At 40.3% G+C, this 21,730-nt stretch overlaps 1 protein-coding gene across 1 annotated transcript; it reads left to right on the forward strand.

Annotated features, from left to right (window-relative positions):
- The first annotated feature begins 11,277 nt into the window (after positions 1-11,277).
- Positions 11,278-20,362, forward strand: LOC149005120 (protein trichome birefringence-like 39). The gene is made up of 5 exons (XM_089168122.1): positions 11,278-11,961; positions 12,074-12,245; positions 17,688-17,863; positions 17,986-18,144; positions 19,520-20,362. Exons 1-5 carry the CDS (start codon positions 11,648-11,650, stop codon positions 19,812-19,814), a joined length of 1,116 nt encoding a protein of 371 aa, XP_089024248.1. The 5' UTR covers positions 11,278-11,647; the 3' UTR covers positions 19,815-20,362.
- The last annotated feature ends 1,368 nt before the right edge of the window (positions 20,363-21,730 follow it).

Raw genomic sequence — 21,730 nt, forward strand, 5'->3', positions numbered from 1 at the left:
CTGAAGTGGGCGGTCCCTAGCAAGCCCGAGCATATCAAGCCAGAGCTTCGGAAGGAGTGTGTTCGGAAATACCTGAACAACGTACCTTTCTCCGAGCTGCTAGGTGCCTACAACATTCAAGCTTATCGCTTGGGGCAGAATGACGTTTGGGAGCGAATTATTGCATCAATCCCTTCCTTCAATACTGCTCCCTTTCGTGAGGTGTGCCATAAAGAGGTCTTCGGGAAATTAGGCATGGATCTCCCAGACTGGGCTCGGGAAGAAAATGATCCTTTTCCAGCTGACCCTCAATATGAGGCATACCTGGCTGACGAGCCGGCGCTTCCAGAGGAGAAGTCACAAACCGAGTCTCAAGCTGCTGCTAAAGAGGACTCTGACAATGTCATTCTTGAGGAAGACTCTTCTCAAGATCCTGAGAAAAGTCCTCCCGACCAAGGTCCCTCGGGCAACAATGAAGAAGAGGCTTAGGGAGTTATCTTTTTTTTTTTTTTTGTGTAAAGATTGACCTCCTTGCTTAGTGAATAGACACTTCTTTTTCATGTTGGCCTTTCCATTTCCCTGTCTCTTGCTGAACTCTTGTCTTGAATATCAAAGTATAAATGATAAAAATTATCACTTAACTTCACATTCTTCGACGAATAATAATCTTGTAGAGATATTGTGAAGATGCGTTTCGGAAAGATGCATTAATCTTCCCCACTACTTCATTTACTGCAAAGTCCACACGTTTCCCTTCTCGTATCTGCGAAGTCCAAACGTTTTCTTGCTTTGGTATACCATTCACTGTTTCCAATGAATTGGAAATACATCCATTATTACAATGGTGGTGCGACGATTGGAGGTACCCCTGCATCGGGTGCTCGCCTCCACATGTTTCCATGTGGCGTCCCTCCGACCGTTGATCTTGCATTCTATGAATTTCGAAGCGTCATTTCGATCTGGGCCATTGGTTGTCCTTAGCTTTCAACTGTCGTCTTAATACTTGAGGCTATTTAAAGCCTTCGTGGGTACTCTCCATCTATCCTGCTATCTGCAAGTTAGATTTGCTAAAGTGCTAAAGTGACATTCCGTCCTTCTGCCCTTGCTTCCGTATTCCTCGTACTCCAACACTAGCTCTATCAACTTCTGAACAAGTGAGTTTTTTTTTTTTTTTTTGATTACTCATCTCTTTCCCCACTTCCCCCTGAGTAAACTGCACAGTAGTAGTACTTGGGGTTTAGTTAATCGGGTTTTTCTTAAGTGATAGAGAACTAGGGTTTTCCCTTTTCTTTTATTTTTGTCGCTGCTGGATATCTGTACTGATACAACTTTTCTGTTTACATAGTGGCTCCCAAGATCAACCCGAACTTTATCAGAGCGAAGTCTAGCAAGAAAATCATTCCGTCGGCGGTGGTTGGGGCCAGTGAGGTGGTTTCAACTAGTGAATCCTCCAAGCGTAAGGCAACTGCTGTTGGTGAATCTTCAAGTCAAATTCCCACAGTTTCTATTGATGCCGCCCATACGCCTCTTTTGCCCGAAGTGATTGCTCGTCTTTCCCAGGAAGATCTTGATCACTTCATTGTTGATGCTGCTGCTGACGCCCCTGCTGCAGAGACCGTTGGTGCACCCCCGAAGGATACTCTTTGGGCATCTGAGGCAACTATGTTGGCGTCTGATGAAGGTGTGGTCTCAGCAGGTGCTACTCCTATTTCCAATTCTAGTGCTTGTTTGGCATCCTCCTCCTCTCCTTTGGAGTTGGAGGATTTTGCCACTAGGAAGCGCCGTCAGGTGACAGATGATGCAGCTCATCCTTCTCTTGATGTAGCTCATCCTTCTCATCCTTCACCCGAATTAGTGTCAAACGAGTTTGACAGAGCGTTGGAATGGTGTACTGCTGCTCAAATGACTTCTGAGAACGCAGTGCTTTCCAAACTCTCAGATGAAGTCTTTATGAAGTCACTGGTGATGTAAGTCTTTCTTCATTATCTTTTGGTTCTGAAAAATTACTCTTCTGCTCCTTTTTAACTCGGAAGTTATTTGCAGGAGTCTTACTGGTAACTTCCACAACCAAGTGGAAGCAGCCTCTAGGCTCAATAGGTTGAGCAATGAAGTTTCCAGGCTTCGGGAAATCTCTGAAGCTAAAGATGTTGAGATTGCTCACCTTCGGAAACTAGCTTGGGAGGTTGTAGGAGAAAAGAATTCGATGATCGATCATCTTCAGTCGGACTTGGATGATGCCAGGGAGAAGATCCAGCAACTGGAGCAAGCAGTTGGAAAGTCAGAAGCCAAAGGATCTGAAACGTTACCCCAAAGGCAAGCTGCCGTTCCTTTGCCCGAATCCCTTCCAACTGATGTTCACAGAGCCTGCGTCTTCAAGTATTTACACAGTAAGCCCTTTGTTGATATGCTGAATGCTTATAACTTGCAGGCGTACCGGGATGGTGAGAACGAAGTATGGGAATCAATATTAAGGAAGGATCCTCATTTTGATACGACTCCCTACAGTGTTGTTTTCCATCCTGAAGTATTTACCGACCTGGGTATTCCTCCTCCTGACTGGACCAAAGATAAGATTGATCCTCCACCTTCCGATCCAGATATTATGCATTATCTGGAAGATTCTCCTGTTTATTCTCCCCTGGAAGGAGTCAATTATGACGAGCTCGTCTTGAATGCAAGTTTGGTCAAGGACCATACTTCTCCTAGACAAGCTGGACAAAGAGTATGAAATTGCGGAGGATCTTATGCATACCGAGATATTTTTTGTAATCCTCATTTCTCCTCTTCTTTTCCTTGAATCTACACCAATGGTTGACTCATATGTTTGTTCTAGCAAAGTTGTGTCGATCTTGTATGACTTCTTAGTAATCACCGATAATGACTTTCTTTTTTGACCGAAGATTGTATCCAGCTCTTGTAATTGTTTTGATACTGGCCTCTTTCGATCTTTTGAAGAAATAAGAAATTAACTTCATCTTGAACTTTGCTAGCCACTTGAATCGATGTTGAATTAGGTCTTAGTTGTTTGAAACAATGCCTTTACTTAAAGATTTCCGGAGAAATACAATAAGTCTGAGAAGGAACTCACTCGAGTTTTAAACCGATGCCTTTACTTAAGGATTTCCGGAGAAATACAATAAGTCTGAGAAGGAACTCACTCGGGTTTTAAACCGATGCCTTTACTTAAGGATTTCCGGAGAAATACAATAAGTCTGAGAAGGAACTCACTCGGGTTTTAAACCGATGCCTTTACTTAAGGATTTCCGGAGAAATACAATAAGTCTGAGAAGGAACTCACTTGGGTTTTAAACCGATGCCTTTACTTAAGGATTTCCGGAGAAATACAATAAGTCTGAGAAGGAACTCACCGGGTTTTAAACCGTGCCTCTTAAGGATTTCCGGAGAAATACAATAAGTCTGAGAAGGAACTCACTCGGGTTTTAAACCGATGCCTTTACTTAAGGATAATTCGAAAATTCAATAAGTCTTGAAGGAACTCACTCGGGTCTCAAACCGACGCCTTGCAAAAGGAACTCACTCGGATTTTCATCCGATGCCTCGACTTAAGAAGATCCGAAAAAAATCCATAAGTGTTGAAGGACCCACACGGATTTTCATTAGATGCCTTATAGTTGGATCTTGTTCTTGAATGTGGTGTATGATGCCCCCCAATCAAAAGATAATTTGTTGAAAGCCAAAAATTGCATTGATTGAGTTGAAAATGTTTACATCGCAAACAAAATTGAAATCATCATCAAGGATAAAACTTTTTGAGATTCTTGGCATTCCACGACCGATCCAACTCTTTCTGGGTGTTGATGTTCTTCAGCCTGTAAGCTCCTGAACCAACTGGTTTTACAACCATATAAGGTCCTTCCCAGGAAGGGTCCAATTTTCTTTGGTGACGCAGGTTGGAAGCTAAGGTGTTTCTCAACACCAAATCTCCGGCTAAGTACCGACAATTCTTCACTCGAGTATTATAATGAGACGCTATCCTTTTTTGATAATGTTGAGTTCGTGCTATTGCCTTTGCCTAAACTTCGTCCAACAGATCAAGACTATCAAGCAGTCCTTGTTCATTTTCTTTTTCCTCGAACTCTCGATCCCGTAATGTCCCCGCCATTATCTCCACTGGTGCCAATGCTTTGGATCCATATGCCAACTTGAATGGAGTTTCTCCTGTGGGTGTTGGAACCGTAGTTCTATAGGCCCACAGTACATTATGAAGTTCTTCGACCCAAGAAGCTTTGTCAACTTCGAGTCTTCTCTTTATTCCTTCCAGTAGCGTTCGGTTAGTAACCTCTACCTGTCCATTGCTCTGGGGGTATGCCACTGAGGACATACGATGCTCGATCATATATGTTCCGCAAAATTGCTCAAATTGCGGACAGTCGAACTGAGTACCATGGTCAGTGATGATAATCTTTGGAATCCCAAAGCAATATATGATTGACTCAAACACGAATTTCTCCACTTTTTTCTCAGTAATTGCTGCCGCAGCAATCGGCTTCAACCCATTTCATGAAGTAATCAATTGCTACTATCAGATATTCTTGTCCGCCTGACGCCTTGGTGAATTTTCCCATGATATCAATTCCCCACATCGCAAAGGTAATGGGATCTAGAATTGAAGTCATGGTTTCCGCCGGGCGCTTCGATACTGTAGCATGAATTTGACAGTTACCACACCGACGAACATATTCCATAGCAGCTTCTTGGACCTTAGGCCAATATAACCCAAGTCTTAGAATTTTGTGGGCCAGGGCTCGTTCACCCATGTGAGCTCCACAAATTCCTTCATGAACCTTAGCCAAAGCTGATTTTGCTCCTTCGAGGCCTATACATCTCATAAGGGGTCCAGAATAAGATCTTTTGTATAGTCTCCCATTCTGAATGACAAATCTAGCTGATCGTATCTTGATCAACTTTGCCTCTTTCGGATCCTCAGGTAATTTGTCATCTCTCAGATACTCGATTATCGGATCCATCCAGTAACGCTCTGCTTCAATATAAGAAATTTCTTTCTCATGATAACTTGGAAAAGTTATTTCTTCAATATAGACCGAAGGGTCTAGATTCTTTTCTTTGGCATTGGCTAGTCGGGATAGCTCATCTGCCACTGAATTTTCATTCCTCGAAATCTGAGATATCTTCAAATTCCGAAATTGGTTTTGAAATGCCTACACTATCTCTTGATATTTCTGCAAGCGTGGTTCTTTAATACCGTACTCCCCCTGGACTTGGTTGACTATAAGTTGAGAGTCACTATAAATAGTAACATCTGCAATAGACAATGCTTTTGACAACCGTAGTCCAGCTATCAGAGCCTCATATTCTGCTTCGTTATTACTTGCTTCAAATGCAAATCTCAAAGCATATCGAATAATAAATCCTGCTGGACTTTTTAATAGAATTCCAGCTCCTGCTCCATCTTTATTACTCGAACCATCCACATATACCTCCCAAGTGGTTGGTATAATGGGATCCTCGATGGTGGATTCCACCGGTTCAGTAGTTTCTACTACAAAATCGGCTAATGCCTGAGCCTTGATTGCAGTTCTGGGCTTAAAGCTCACTTGGAACTCGCTGAGTTCAACCGACCAGGACACCATCCTTCCAAATAAATCAGGTTTATTAAGAACTTTACTAAGAGGAAAAGTTGTAAATACCTCAATTGGATGAGCCTAAAAATATGGCCTTAGCTTCCTGGCGGCCATCATGAGAGCCAGAGCCTGCTTCTCAATCTGCGAATATCTTGTCTCCGCATCTAGCAACACGTGGCTTACATAGTAAATCGGCCACTGTTTTTTATCTTTTTCACGAACAAGTACTGCACTGACCGCTGAAAGGGACGTCGCTAGATATAGCTATAATATTTCCCCCTTCTCTGGTCTAGACAAGATCGGTGGTTGTCCAAGTGCTTCTTTTAACTCCTCGAAAGCTTTCTGGCACTTTTCGGTCCATTTTGCTTCCTTGCTGCCCTTCAAGTCTTTGAGTGCCTTGAAGAAAGGCAAACATTTTTCTCCAGACTTGGAGATGAATCGATTCAAAGCAGCAACTCTCCCTGTTAAACACTGCACATCACGAACAGTTTTGGGAGCCTCCATATCAACCAGAGCTTGTATTTTTGCAGGATTAGCCTCAATTCCTCTCTATGATACCATGAAGCCCAAAAATTTGCCCGAGGTGACTCCAAAGGCGCACTTTTCTGGGTTCAGCTTCATTTGATACTTTCGCAGTACTGAGAATACCTCAGTCAAATCTGCAATATGATTTGCTTTTGTAAAGCTCTTCACTAGCATGTCGTCAACATAAGCTTCAACATTCTTTCCTATCAAATCTTTAAAAATCTTGTTGACGGCCCTCTGATATGTTGCTCCTGCGTTCTTCAGGCCAAAAGGCATGACCTTATAATAATAGCTTTCACGATCAGTCATGAAAGTCAGAACTTTTCATCCTCCTTATTCATAAGGATCTGATTATACCCGAGTAGGCATCCATGAAACTTAGAGTTTCATATCCTGCAGTCGCATCTATCAAGAGGTCAATCTGAGGCAACGGATAGCAATCTTTAGGGCAAGCCTTGTTAAGATCTGTGTAGTCTGTACACATCCTCCACTTCCCATTCGCCTTCTTTTACCATTACCACGTTGGCCAACCAAGTTGGGCATTCAATTGGTTCTATGAAACCAGAATTCTTGAGTTTTTCAACTTCACTACGAACGGCTTCATATTTTTCAATGGAGAAATTTCTCCTTTTCTGTATCACTAGTTTCACCTTAGGATCTATCCAAAGTTTATGTTTTGCGACAGCCCGATCAATTCCTGGCATGTCTTCAGCAGACCATGCAAATACGTCTTTATTCTGTTGAAGAAATAACTTCAACTCATCTTTAAATTCCTCCAGCTGTTCAGACCCGATATAAGTAATCTTTTTCTCATCCTCGGTACACAGCTGGATTTGTTCCAGCTTCTCCACTGGTTCGGGTCTTTGCATCTCTGCTTCTTCTCGATCGTCTCGAACTTCTATAGGTAGGGCAGTTACCTTTCTCGGGCCCTCCTTGTCTTTTAAATAGGCAACGTAACATTGCCGAGAGATCCTCTGGTCAGAGGAGACTTGACTAATTCCCATATCAGTCGGGAATTTTATCTTCAGGTGTTTTGTCGAAACAATAGCACCTATCTTGGATAAAGATGGTTGCTCGAGGATAATATTGTAAGCTGGCAGTTCCCGAACCACCAAAAAATTGATTCGGACGGTTGTTTCCTTAGGAAAACTTCCAATAGATAAGTCCAACTGGACCGATCCTTCCGCCACCGCAGATGACCCCCGCAAAACCATATAGATGTGTGGATGAAGGTTCCATCAAGTCCTGATCCACCTTCAATTTTTGATACACTTCATAAGAAATTAGGTCAGCTGCAGACCCTGTATCAACCAAAACTCTATGCACTTCCCGACGTGCAATCTCTACCTTGATGACTTTGGCGTCATCATGAGGTAAACAAACGCCTCTTTCGTCCTCCTCGCTAAAGGTGATAGAATCTTCACCATTCAACTTTTTTCGCTTCTGCGTCTCTCCGGTTCCGACAAATTTGGATTTTGTTTTCAAACTCCGGAGGGATTCGGGCTCTGGTCCCCCGAAGATGGTAAGGATCGGTGACCGAGTAGCTTCAATCACCTCCTTGCCCTTCTTAGACTTCAGAGCCTCCCTTGATCGTTCTGAACTAACTGAACGATCCCTTTTAGGAGCAACAGCGCATGGCTCACGTGGCTCCTCCCTCCTTCTGCTAACAAAACTGGCAAGTGTCCCTGAGATATTAATCTCTCAATATCTGCTTTCAGATGACGACAGTCATTTGAATAATGACCATAGTCCTTGTGGAATTGGCAATAATTTTCTCGATCCTGCTGCTCTCCGGGTTTCAAAAGAATTTTAGGCAGCCACTTCAAGATATTTTTTCTTTTGATGATATTTAGAATATCAGCCCGAGGAACATTCAATGGAGAGTACTCACTTTTACCGGGAGACCTTTGGCGCCAAGCCTGAGATTTTCCAACCCGATCACGGACATTTTTCTTTGGCTTCTGCTAAGGAGCCTTCTGTTCCTTATTGGAGACTTTATTATCTCCTTGGCGCACATCTAAAATCTCCATGACTTCAGCCTGCTTCTGGCATCTCTGTACCAACTCAGCATAAGTCGCAAGCATATCTTGTAGTAATAACTCTAAGAGTTTCCGATTAGTGAGTCCCGTGAATAGAGCAATTTTGGCTACTTGCTCATCCAAGTTTTTTCCTTGTCTGACAGTAAACAAGGTTTCTTCCGTTTTCTTGACCTGTATTCCACTCTGGAATCGCCCTAATTTGCGCGCCAATTCATCAAAGTTTACGATCCTTCCAGAGGGGAGGTTCGAAAACCACTTTTGTGTTGCTCTAGTTAGAGATGAACCAAAAACCCTGCATAAAATTTCATCAGAATTACCTGAAACTGCCATGGTCTGTTGGTAATAGCCAATGTGAGCTGTTGGATATCCGGAGCCATCGAATGTAGAAAAGGTAGGCAAACGAAAGTTATGGGGAAACTGATATCCCGCAATTGGCTCGGTTATCCTGCCCTTAGCCAACTGCCCTAATTTCTCATTGATGTTGGCCAATTCCTGACCAATCTAGGTCGGGTGATCTTCAGCGATATGATCACGACCTCGATTAACACGATCATCCCGTGCTATCCGATCATCACGAACAGCCCGTCCTTCCCGAACATTCCGCTCGTCGCGAACTACTCGATCATCGCGAACGGTTCTTCTGACAATTGGTGAGTGAGTTCTTACCCCTGTATCCAACCTTGTATTTGAATAAGTTGTACTCTCTTGTGGTCTATCAAACCGATCGTCTCGCCTAGGTTGATCGTCAATCCTCTTAGGTCCTCGGCTTCAGGGTACGAAAATTCTGACCGATATTCCAGTCTTCAGCCAATCTTTGATCACGTGGCAGCGCACGTCTCCCTGAATCGCGTTGATCTGGTTCTTGTGGTAAAACCACTCGTCTGGTGAGCAGGCGGAGTGCTTGGCTCACCTCCAAAAGTTGAATCTTTACCTGATCCAATTGATCTTGAAATGTATCAGGAGGATTACATCCTCCCTGACCACCATCTACCTCGATAGGATTTTGGCTTCCCTGGGGAATGTCTGGATTATTCGCTCCAAGGATCTGAACACCAGAATTGCGCTGTGCAGCGGCTGCTGCGGCTGCGGCCGATCTAGTCACCATGGCTTTTCAAGTCGTTTCCCACAGACGGCGCCAAATGATGCGTCCAAAATCTGCTCAGCCCTTATATCTCCTCGTGATGACCTGCAAAACTAAAGTGTCAGATGTGGCCCGACCGCGGGGGTCGGGAGTCCACCTCCGAAGGCTAAGTCAGTTGATGAACTTAATCACAAACGGCTCTGCTAGAAGCACAGAGCTAAGGAATAAAGAACTGGGAAAGGTGATCTAGATCGTAAGCCGCTAATAATTTACGTCTATCAGTATGTATCTGAATCTGAGTCTCAGATTGTGTGTTTTCAATCCCCTCACCTCGTATGGTAGTGAGGTTTATATAGAGTGTACTTTCGAATCTCCTTCGTTAGATGCACTTGAGCCTTCTTCGGGTAGTCGTTGGATCTTAACAGTTAGATCCGTTGAGCAATAGACTTCTACTAGTTTGGACTAGTAGAGGACTCCTGAGATAACCCTTTAGGTTATGTGATGATTATCCCTTCGATAATGATTAGCCGCAGCCGTCAATTCGAGTCTGCCATCATTAGGGTAATTAACCTAATCCATAAGTAGGATTAGGGCGTGCTTGTAGCTGAATAAGTTTTCTTCCTCAGCAAGCCATCTTCTGGATCCGGTTTGCTCGGGAGCGAGTCGGTTCCCTCTGTCTCGACCGGGGTCGAGGGTCGAACCATGTATGAACCCGGTCTGATCATAATTTCTCCATATCACATGTTCATGCTATAAGGTGGTTTACATAGAATGCTTCTACCTCAGTAGCTCCCACTTAGCCCCATCAAGCTCTTAATGCCCAAACATCACTCAAAGTGTTAGGCCACTAGTGTTTAGAAGGTCAGAAACACATTTTGAACCAGATAGACTCTCAGATGGATCACCGTCTGACAATCCATCTGAGACGGCTCGCCATCTAGAAGTCAGTCTGCCCAGACCGACTGCCTCTCACCAGATGGAAATTATGTCTGGTCCACTGTGACTGACTGGTTGGGGGGTCTAATATGACTAAACGGAAGTCCGTCTCATACGAGACGATGCTCTGTCTGGACGGAAAGAAAACTCCGTCTTCCCCAAAAAATGTCCACACAGGACTGGATTCATGATTCATCATCTCATATCAAAATTGCACGAAAAAAAATTATCCAAGAAGCATAGCATAAAATTATTCTCATGAATTATCAATTCATGCATGTATTTATAGAAATGAAATCATAAGAATCCTCTCACTTGGATCCCAATAAAAAATTTAGGATTTTTATCAAACCCTCGATCATTCCATTGGATCCATTCAAGAAAACAAACAATTGGGAGGAACAAAGAATCGTGGGAATCTGGCTTTGATGCCAATGTTGGACATCTTTCTATTCTATAAATTAATGGGAAAAAATCCTTACTTGGATTCGCTTTTCCCAAATTATAAAGATCTATAGCAGAAGTAAACTTGAATCCACGTCATCGTTCCTCCACGAAGTTGTCACCGGATTCCACAATCTCAAGGAAAGGGAAGAAACTCCACAACCCAAATGCCGTTGTGGATGGAAGAAAGTTGAGACCAAGACCAAGGAGTAGAAGATCGTCGAAAAGCTTCCTCCTTTCCATGTTTTTTGGAAAGGGAGAGAGAGCAAGAGCTGTTTTTCAAAAACTCAAATGTTGTAATGCAATTGTGTTACAAGTGATGTAGTGGTTACCAAAATATAACCCTGTATTTTGTAACCGTCCAAAAATGAGTTTCTACTTTTGCCCTTGGGCATATTAAATTTAATAAATGCTAACATTTGTACTTTTCTATTGGCAATTATAACAATTGTCAATCAATGAAATTCAGCAATACATCATGTCTTCTTGCCTAAGGGAGGTTAGAAATCCATTCACCATTTGGTGACAAAATGCCAACAGGTGAGCCAACCACCACATCTCTCTCTCTCTCTCTCTCTCTCTCTCTCTCTCTCTCTCTCTCTCTCTCTCTCTCTCTCTCTCTCTCTCTCTCTCTCTCAGTGAGACAGAGAGATGCACACAAAAAACACATGCTGAAGCAGAAGCTGATGATCTTGACCAAAACTCACACTTTGGGGTTTGGACTAGCAGTGCTCAATGAGGCACACCATACCCCGCCTGTTACTTCCCAGAAAGTCTCCGACAGGAAGCAAGTTGAGCTCCAAAGTGCATTGCTAATGTAAACATCAATTATGAATAAGACCTTACCTGAATAGCCACTCCCGCAAACCCAGATCTCAATTTCCATGTGTGGTTGGTAATATAGCTATGGCGGCAATTATTTTTTAATTTTCATAGAGCCCACACCATTTTCCAAACCTTTCCCACTTCCCATATTTATGTGACTCTCAAGTAGCTTTTATTCAATCCTCATCTTCTTCCAAACCGAGGGATCAAAACTCATGGGTTGTGGATTCCAGCCTTCGCTGCCCTTCCTCTGCCTCTCCTTTCTTCTCCTGCTTTTGTCTCTACAAGAAGGGAAGGCAGAGCAAGAACAAGAACAGTTTTACAATGGTAGCACCTCACGAGGAGCTCGAATGCTTGCAGGTAGCTGCAATTTGTTTCAAGGAAACTGGGTTTTTGATGCTTCTTATCCTCTCTATGATTCTTCAAACTGTCCATTCATAGATCCAGAATTCAATTGCCAAAAGTACGGTAGACCTGATAAGATCTATCTCAAATACAAATGGAAACCACTGGGCTGTGACCTGCCAAGGTACTTTCACAGCTGCATTAACAACAGATCCTTACTTTTACTAGCTTTCTACCCAGTTACAGGTACCCCACTTGTTAGCTGTCATTTTAATGGCTTTGGAATTTTGATACAGATTTAATGGGTTGCAGTTCTTGACAAGTTGGAGAGGGAAGAAGATTATGTTTGTGGGTGACTCACTCAGCTTAAACCAGTGGGAATCAATAAACTGCTTGATACATGCCTCAGTGCCGAACGCTAGGACAACCGTGGTGAGGAGCAACCCAATTTCTTCTGTAACATTTGAGGTCAGTTTCTTCATTTCTGTTCCTCTTCTTCTCTCTTCCTTTACCCTGTTCTGGGTTTGAAAAGCATAGAAAACAAGCCTAAATGAGACGAATCTGGGTGACAATTTATCAAACATCATATGTGCACCAATCATAGTTCAGTTTGTGTTTCTCTGTGTGTTTTTTTAATTTATTAAAATTTATAGATTCATCTGATTTCCCAACCAAGAAAGCAAAAGATGGTTAAAATTGTCGTCAGCAAATACATAAATTGCCATTTTTAAACATTCCAATGATTCAAGGGGCATCATGAAAAGTTAAAAACAGTGACCAAGGTTTTCTTCTTTCTATTTATTTGTTTATAGGCCAAACAACTGTTAGGCTCGCTTTCTTCTTTAGATAATTCTTTGATTGTAAGATTAAGAGAATGAAACTTTAAAACAAATAAAAAAATTTATGGTGGATTGAAGAGAGCTGAAGGGAGAGAGAGAGTTTTGTCAATTGTTCCCCTACCTATATATAAAATTTCTTGTTTAAAATTTTTTTTTACTATGATAGAAAGAGATAGAGAGATTACCAGAGAGTAGAAACTAAAAGCTGTTTTTCTTTTTGATCTGTCAGGCACTGATTCTTTGAACTGTGGTAGCACCAACCACATGGTTGTCTACTAGAAACAACCGTGAATTTATTATTTTTATTTTTTAAAATTTTATGATTTCCTTTTAATAACTGTCTTTGCATAAAAGATTGTCATTACCATTTATGGCGTGCATTCATAATTTTTATGATTAGATTGTGTTCAAGATAAGGAGTCGAGCAAAATTTTTGGGGGGTAACCAAAGGCTTATACAAAATGACTATCACCATGGGAGTGCTACCCAACAAGTGACATGGTATAGAAATTTTTTTCCCTTCTTTAAGAGTGGAATTTCTGTTGCAGTTGTAGGGTATACTAACAACTCCATAAGCCTTATCTTTTTCACTTCCAGATGACAAGACCTTAAATTTGTTGGCCGATCCAAGCGTAGTTCTTTATATAGTATTAGAATCACTATTGACATGAAAAACTAATACAATATTAAATTTGATATTGATGGATAACAATGATATTGTACATCTTTGTCCCTAATATAACTTAACAAATGGATTTATGAATTTTATTACCCCTTCATATTATGCGACCAATACATTATATGGCCAATTTCAATGTCAATCTGGTCTAAAACTAACCAATATGTATTATCTATCAAATTGAAATCCTCTACCCATGAGAGTAGAGAACCATGCACTTTCACATTTTGCCAGTGTTTTGCTGTCGGTCCCAAGCCCGAGTAAAGGAGGAGGGTTGGTGCGTTAGGTCGGCAGCCGGCACCGGAAAAAATCTAACCAAACTTTTTTTTCATGAATTCGACCTTATATGATAAAAGCTATGCTAGGGCGTTCCCCGACAAAAGAAGTGACGCGCTACACTATGGCCCGGGTGTAGTGATAAGTGGGCAAGGGTTAGCTAGGGCGTCCCCTGTAAGCGACACGTCGCATCGGGGCCCGGATACGGTTAAGTACGCAAGGGTTCCCGCGCCGTGAACGAGTGCGGGTAAAGAAGCTAGTCCATAAGCGTAGGATTAGATTGGCATCTTAGAACATAGGATCTCTAATTGGTAAGAGCTTAGAATTGATAGATGTTATGAGGAGAAGAAGGATTAATGTAGCTTGCATTCAAGAGACTAGATGGAGGGGTAAAAAAGCCAAAGAGTTGGATGACTTTAAACTTTGGTATTCTGGGGATAAAACAAATAAAAATGGAGTGGGTATAATAGTGGATAAAGATTTAAAAAATGATGTGGTGGATGTTAAAAGAGTGGGTGATAGGATTATTGCTATCAAGCTTGTGATGGAGAAAGAGTTTGTAAATACAATTTGTGCATATGCACCTCAAGTAGAACTTGATGAAAGTCTTAAGCTAGAATTTTGGGAAAATATGGGTGGATTAATGCAAGGAATTCTTCAAGGAGAAAAGATTATCATAGGAGGTGATTTAAATAGACATATTGGAGAAAAGATCAAAGAGGATATGAGAGTGTTCATGGAGGATATGGTTTTGGAGAAAGGAATGAGGAGGGGGATTTCAATTTTGGATTTTGCTACTGCTTTTGATCTATCTATTATAAATACTTACTTCAAAAAGAGAGATGAACATTTAATTACTTTCAAAAGTGGACAGCATAGAAGCCAAATAGATTTCTTCCTAATTAGAATGACTGATAGATTGTTGTGCAAGGATTGCAAGGTGATACCGAGGAAAAGCTTAACTGCACAACATAGACTTGTGGTCTTGGATATGTGATTACTCCCAAGAACACATAAAAAGTCCAAGGTAAACTATCCTAGAATAAGATGGTGGAATTTGAAAGGAGAGTACTCTAAATCTTTCGTTAATGAAGTACTCAAACAAGGAAAATGGGATTTTAAAGGGGATACCAATGCAATGTGGAATGAGATGGCTATGTGTATTAAGAAGGAGGCTAAAGATGTTCTAGGTGAATCAAAAGGAAAGATCCATTATTATAAAGAGACGTGGTGGTGGGATAGTGAGGTTCAAGCTGCCATTAGGAATAAAAAAGCTAGTTTTAAGACATGGCAAAGAACTAAGGATGTTGAGGATCTTCAAAGGTATAGGTTAGATAAAAATGAAGCTAAGAAAATTACGGGAAAAACAATGGAAAGGAAGTATGAAAAGTTATACAATAAGTTGGGCACAAAGGAAGGGGGAAAATCTATTTATAAGATAGTAATAATGGATTAAAAATGTATTAAAAATGGAAGAGTAGAGATCTGGACCATGTTAGATGTATTAAAAATGGAGATGATAAAGTATTAGTTTGTGAAGAGGATATTAAGAAAAGATGGGAAACCTATTTCTCTAGTTTACTAAATGAGCATTCTTCAAGCACTTATGTTTCAAACGATTATACTTTTCACTAAGGCACCAATGTCCGAACTTATATACGTAGAATTTCGATGTCCGAAGTAAAAGAAGCTTTAAGGAGGATGAAACTAGGCAAGACACAAGGTCCTGATGAAATCCCAATTGAAGTATGGAAGAGCTTAGGAACCCATGGACTAGTTTGGTTGACTAAGTTGTTTAATAAGATTATGAACACAGGGAAAATGCCAGATGATTGGAGGAGAAGTGCTGTGGTTCCAATTTACAAAAATAAAGGAGATATTCAAAGTTGTAATAACTATAGAGGCATTAAATTGATGAGCCATACGATGAAATTATAGAAGAGAATAATTGAAACCCGTTTGAAACACTTAACTACAGTTACAGAGAACCAATTTGGGTTTATGCCGGGAAGATCTACAACGGAGGCTATTTACTTAATTAGGAGACTTATGGAAAGGTATAGAGAATGTAGGAAAGACCTTCATATGGTATTTATTGACCTAGGAAAAGCTTATGATAGAGTCCCCCTTAGAGCATTAATTTGGCAAGTACTAGAGAAAAGAAGTGTTGTAAGTAAATATGTAGATATAATTAAGGATATGTATGATGGTTCGGTGACTAGTGTTAGAATAGTGGGGGGACAAAGTAATGAATTCTCAATAACAGTTGGGCTACATGAAGGGTCAACTTTAAACCCATATCTATTTGCACTGGTAATGAATGAATTAACCAGAGACATTCAAGATGAGGTCCCCTGGTGTATGTTTTTTGCAAATGATATTGTGTTGATTGATGAGACCCAAGTGGGGATTAATACTAGACCTGTAAATGGATAATCGAAATCCGCCTCCGAATTCGCATTCGTATTCGTTTAATGGTATCCGTATCCGAAAATTTTCTTACCGGAAAATATCCGTATCCGTCCGCTAAGCAACCGGATTCGGATTCGGATATTTGCTTATCGGATCGGATAATATCCGGATAAATTTTTATCCGGATAGAGTAAAGTATTTAACATTTTTCCTTTAAAAATAGATGATAATCGGATTCGGATACCGGTAATCGGATTCGGATAGCGGTATTCGGTAATCGGAAATTAGAAATTTATAATAAAAAATGTAAAAAATGGACAATTATTAATCAATAATCGGATATTTTATCGGATCGGATTATTATCGGATATCCGATAAAGTTTCGGATTCGGATTTGGATGCCTTCTCTAAATTTTTGCCGGATTCGGATTCGGATAGCGGATTTGCTAATCGGATTCGGATTCGGATTGGTGTATCCGAGCCGAATCCGGTCCGTTTACAGGCCTAATTAATACCAAATTAGAATCGTGAAGAGTAGCTTTGGAATCAAAAGGCTTTAAACTTAGTAGATCGAAGACAGAATATCTAGTTTGTAACTTTAGTCATGATTGGGCAGATGATGAAGTGGTAATACTTGACGATAAAGAGATTCCTAAGAGTGATTGTTTTAGGTACCTAGGTTCAATCATAAGTAAAAGAGGTGATTTAGAGGATGAGGTTTCCTAAAGAATTAAAATAGGGTGGATGAAGTGGAGAGGTGCATCCGCGGTTTTATGTAATCGGCATATTCCATTAAAATTTACAGGAAAATTTTATAGGACCGTTGTTCAACTAGCTATGATGTACGGTGCAAAGTGTTGGGCTGTTAAAAAGAATCATATAGATAAACTCAACTGTAGCAGAAATGAGGATGCTAAGATGGATGAGTGGCAAAATTAGAATGGATAAGATAAGAAACGATAATATTAGAGTTGGTTTGGGAGTTGCTCTCATAAGTGATAAGCTTAGAGAAAGTCGTTTGAGGTGACACGACCACGTTCAACAGAGACCTATAAATGCTCATGTTCGGAGAAGTGATATAATCCATATTGAATGAAGTAGAAGAGCTAGGGGTAGACCTAAGATAACCTTAGGAGAAGTGGTGAGAAATGATATGTATAGCTTAGGCCTTGTATCTAACATGGCTTCGAATAGAATTGATTAGAGGGCAAGAATCCATGTAGCCGACCCCATTTAGTTGGGACAAGAATTATTGTTGTTGTTGTTGTTGTTATTGTATCTTGTATAGACAAATACATACATACATATATATATATATATATATATATATATATTTAGTATAACTCTGCTTTACCTCGTCAATATTCAAAATGAACTCCCTTCTTAAATGTACAGTAGACAAATGTAGAAGGAGCAGTACTCTACTTTTGTAGATAAATATCCAAATTCCTCTATATCAAAATAAATAAATAGTAAAGAAAAGGAATATGATCATCTCATCTATTCAAAAAGAATATCCAATGTGTGGTCCCCAGTACATGGCTAGGGAGAGAGTGAGTTTTCTTTTGGTTGGAAGTGTTAAGAGCTAGTGGGGTCTCCGTGACCAGCTGCTAGACAAAGAACGACCCTATCTGTCTCAGGAAATAAAGAATCTTACCCTTCGAATAATGTGTCAAGCTTGAATCTATTAATGGTGTTTCGCAGGACTATGGAGTTACGGTGCTCCTTTATCGGACACCATACCTTGTGGATCTAGCTCAAACGAAAGTGGGGTCAGTTCTGAAGATCGACTCAATCCAGAATGGGAACGCGTGGAAAGGCATGGATATGTTGATATTCAACTCCTGGCATTGGTGGACCCACACGGGAAGTTCTCAGCCGTAAGATTTTCTTAACTCCAAGGCCTTCAGCCCTTCTTTATGAATGAATCAGTTAAAATTTTCAGTACAGTAAGTGAAATCCAACGGCCATGGGTACTTGTGTTGTACTACGGATGTTGCAGGTGGAAGTACATACAAGAGGGTAACAACTTGTACAAGGACATGGATCGTCTGGTTGCATACTATAAAGGACTAACAACGTGGGCCAGGTGGGTCAATCTCAACGTGGACCCTTCCAAAACCAAAGTCTTCTTCCAGGGAATCTCTCCTACCCATTATCAGTACGTTCGTTCGTTCGTTCTCTCTGTCTCTCTCTCTCTCATTCATTCATTCAAAGCCTGATTTTCAGAATATAATCTAAAAAACTAAGTGTGCAATTTGAGCCCTATGGCTCAAATCTACTTGGGTTTCAGTTAAAAATATTAGCCTTGAGGTCCTTGACACGAGATTGGGTCAAGACTGGATAGTTGATTGTTTACCGAAAAAAAAAAAAAAAAAGACTGGATAGTTGACAAGGTTAATCCAATCTGACCTAACCTACTTGACCGAGTTACCTAATTCAATTTAGTCCAGCTGGACCATTTTTCAATTAATTTTGAAAAAATTACATAATTAGCTGTCTTTAGGTTTTCTTTTGCAAAATAACCACTCAATATTTTTACTTAACAAAACTTGCTAAAAATGAGTTTTAGTTTACAAAACTAATAAAAATAGTGTTTTTTAATTCCTTTGAATATTTTTACCCTTTAAAATTAACCATATTAAAAAAATAAAATTACTATTTTGTCCAAAAGAAAAAAGTCATTAATTTTTTATGTTCTTGGGACATTTTCACCCCATATTGATAAGATTCTAAGAGACTCGACCCCAACCCAACTTAGGACCAATATCATATCCATTTTTGACAAAGAAATGGATGGTCAATTTCTTTGTAGATGTGTGGCATGTGTTTCAATATTACATTAAATAGTTGAAATCCATTTATAAATCACATCAAAGAGTTGATTGATGTGACTTATGAATTTCAATCATTTGATGTAATATTTGGACACATATCACACATCTACAAGGAAATGAATGATCTATTTCTAACAAGAAAATGGACTGGATAAATTTTCACTTAACTTATGGTAGTCCTAGTGTAAACGTAGACGAGCTTGATAAAAAAGATTTAAATGAAGAAGTAAAGGAAACTGCAAAAACCCTATAAGGAATCCTAATGCATTGCAATCCAAAAAATTTTTAGGCTGTTTTTGTTTGCTGGAAAAAATGTGGAGTGGGAAAATTCTTGAAAAATAAACTTTTCTTTCAAATCCTAAAAATTGTTTGGTGAAGTCACAAGCCAACTTTCCCACCTAAGCATTATCAAAACCCCACAAAATTAACATTTTTTTACAAAATCCTTTCATTTCCTTTCCTTCTCCCTCACCCCACTACACACCGGTGGGGCCCACATGTTTTTTTTTTTTCTCCACTCCACCTTTGCAAACAAACAGCCTTTTAGTGAATTCAAATTCAATTAGGGTTTTAATTCATTACAAAATAGGACACACACATAAAGTCTAGTTTCATCCTTGTATTTAGACTATAGTAACTAGAATGTTTCATGAGAACAATATTAAGTTGGAGAAGTGATCGTATTTTCACTTTCACTAGGGGTAAAGATTGGAACCAACCATCAAAGAGCTGCTCTGGAGAGATGCAACCATCAACGGGGTTGACTTATCCGGCTGGTATACCACCGGCAGTGGTTGTGGTGAACAAAGTGTTAGCAAGGATCAAGAAACCAGTATATCTATTGGACATAACAAGGCTATCACAACTCAGAAAGGATGCACACCCCTCCACTTACAGTGGTGATCACAGTGGTCTTGATTGCAGCCATTGGTGTCTACCGGGACTTCCTGATACTTGGAACCAGCTCCTCTTCGCTGCTCTCACCGGCTTTTAAAAAGCTGGCCAATGATAAGTTGCAATTTTTCCTTTCACCTTGTTCAGAATTTTTCAATTTTTTTCCCCTGGTTTGTTGGGCTTCTCTTTGCATTGAAGTGGTTAATAATGGGGCTAATATATCAAATTGTAAAGTAATCGTTTGTTTAAAGCCCTTCTGTAACTTGTTATGAAATTTAATGGAACCACCATCAACCACGACTATTATGATCACAGAAGTAGCATTAATATTGCAAAGTTCCAGGTTGATTTTTGATTGTCTTGAAAGCAAGAATAGATCTACAACAGAAAATAATAAGGACCATCAACCACACTCTTGTTCTATTTAAGGACAATCAATTCGTTACTGTCTCTTCTTTTGGGTAATCAATAAACCAATTCTCTCTAAATTACTTTTGAGGACGAAAATGGATGCTTTATTTCATGGAAATGGGTTTAAGAGTTTCCGAAGAAAGCAGCAGGAGGTATAACTGTTAACATGGTTTCACTGATAGACATAATCTTGTGTGACGTGCTTTGAAATCAGTCATGAATACTCAAATGTTCTTTCTTGTAACTAGTAGTAAATGACAGAAAATCGATGAAACTAATCCAGTGCTTTAGCAAATCAATCAAACCAATCCCCATTGAAATAGTCGGGTATAAGAACAATATCCAGTCCGATTCTGGGTTATCCAACCCTAACTAATCTCTTCCGGCAAGAGACTTATATCTTTTGAATCAGAAACTCCAAAACATCAATAAAGACTTTGCTCCTACTTCCAATCAATGGAGCTCATCTCAGTCTGTTATGGATATTTTATAATAGACCTACCTAGGTCGACCAAAGAAGAACTAGACTAATCAAACCTTGGTTGGACCATGAATAAAACAAAGGCACTAAGCAAGGTGTACACTTTGAATCACATCCAACCTCCTTAAAGATAGGGATAAAGATTACTCTTAGAGTCTAGGTCAGACTCCACAACTATAATCCAAGTAATACTCTCTTGATAGATGAGATTCCTCTCTTCAGGAAGTTAGCAACAATTATAGAGTTCCTATTCGAACTCCATTACTGCACAGTTAAGGTAACCTATCCTAAGATCTATAAATACCCACATATTCATCATTATGAGGTAGGCACTCTTAAGTTATTCAATTAACTGAGATATTGAGGTTAATCCTTCTGTTCATTCTGAACTAACTTGTTCGTCGGAGACGAAACTCGACCACACCGGTCGAGCATGTTTTTGCAGGTGCAGGTTCGAGCAATTGTACAAGAAGGACCGAATTCTGCAACAACACTGTCTATTATTGAATTCCGAAATAAATCATTGATGCGTCCAAAATCTACTCAGCCCTTAGATCTCCTTGTGATGACCTGCAAAACGAAAGCGTCAGACATGGCCCGACCGCGGGGGTCGGGAGTCCACCTCTGAAGGCTAAGTCAGTTGATGAACTTAATCACAAACAGCTCTGCTAGAAGCACAGAGCTAAGGAATGAAGAACTGGGAAAAGTGATCTAGATCGTAAGCCTCTGATAGTTTACGTCTACCAGTGTGTATGTGAATCTGAGTCCCCCTCACCTCGTAGGCAAGTAAGGTTTATATAGAGTGTACCTTCGAATCTCCTTCGTTAGATGCACTCGAGCCTTCTTCGGGTAGTCGTTGGATCTTAACAGTTAGATCCGTTGAGCGATAGACTTCTACTAGTTTGAACTAGTAGAGGACTCCTGAGATAACCTCCAGGTTATTTGATGATTATCCCTTCAATGATGATAAGTGACAGCCGCCAATTTGTGTCTGCCGTCATTAGGGCAATTAACCTAATCCATAAGTCGGATTAGGGCGTGCTTGTAGCTGATTTAGTTTTCTTCCTTAGCAAACTATCTTCTGGATCCGGTTCACTCGGAAGCGAGTCGATATCCTCCGTCTC

This window comes from Hakea prostrata, chromosome 9, assembly GCF_041222555.1.
Source record: "Hakea prostrata isolate BN-2017 chromosome 9, UWA_Hpros_2, whole genome shotgun sequence".
In the NCBI taxonomy this organism is placed as follows: Eukaryota; Viridiplantae; Streptophyta; class Magnoliopsida; order Proteales; family Proteaceae; genus Hakea; species Hakea prostrata.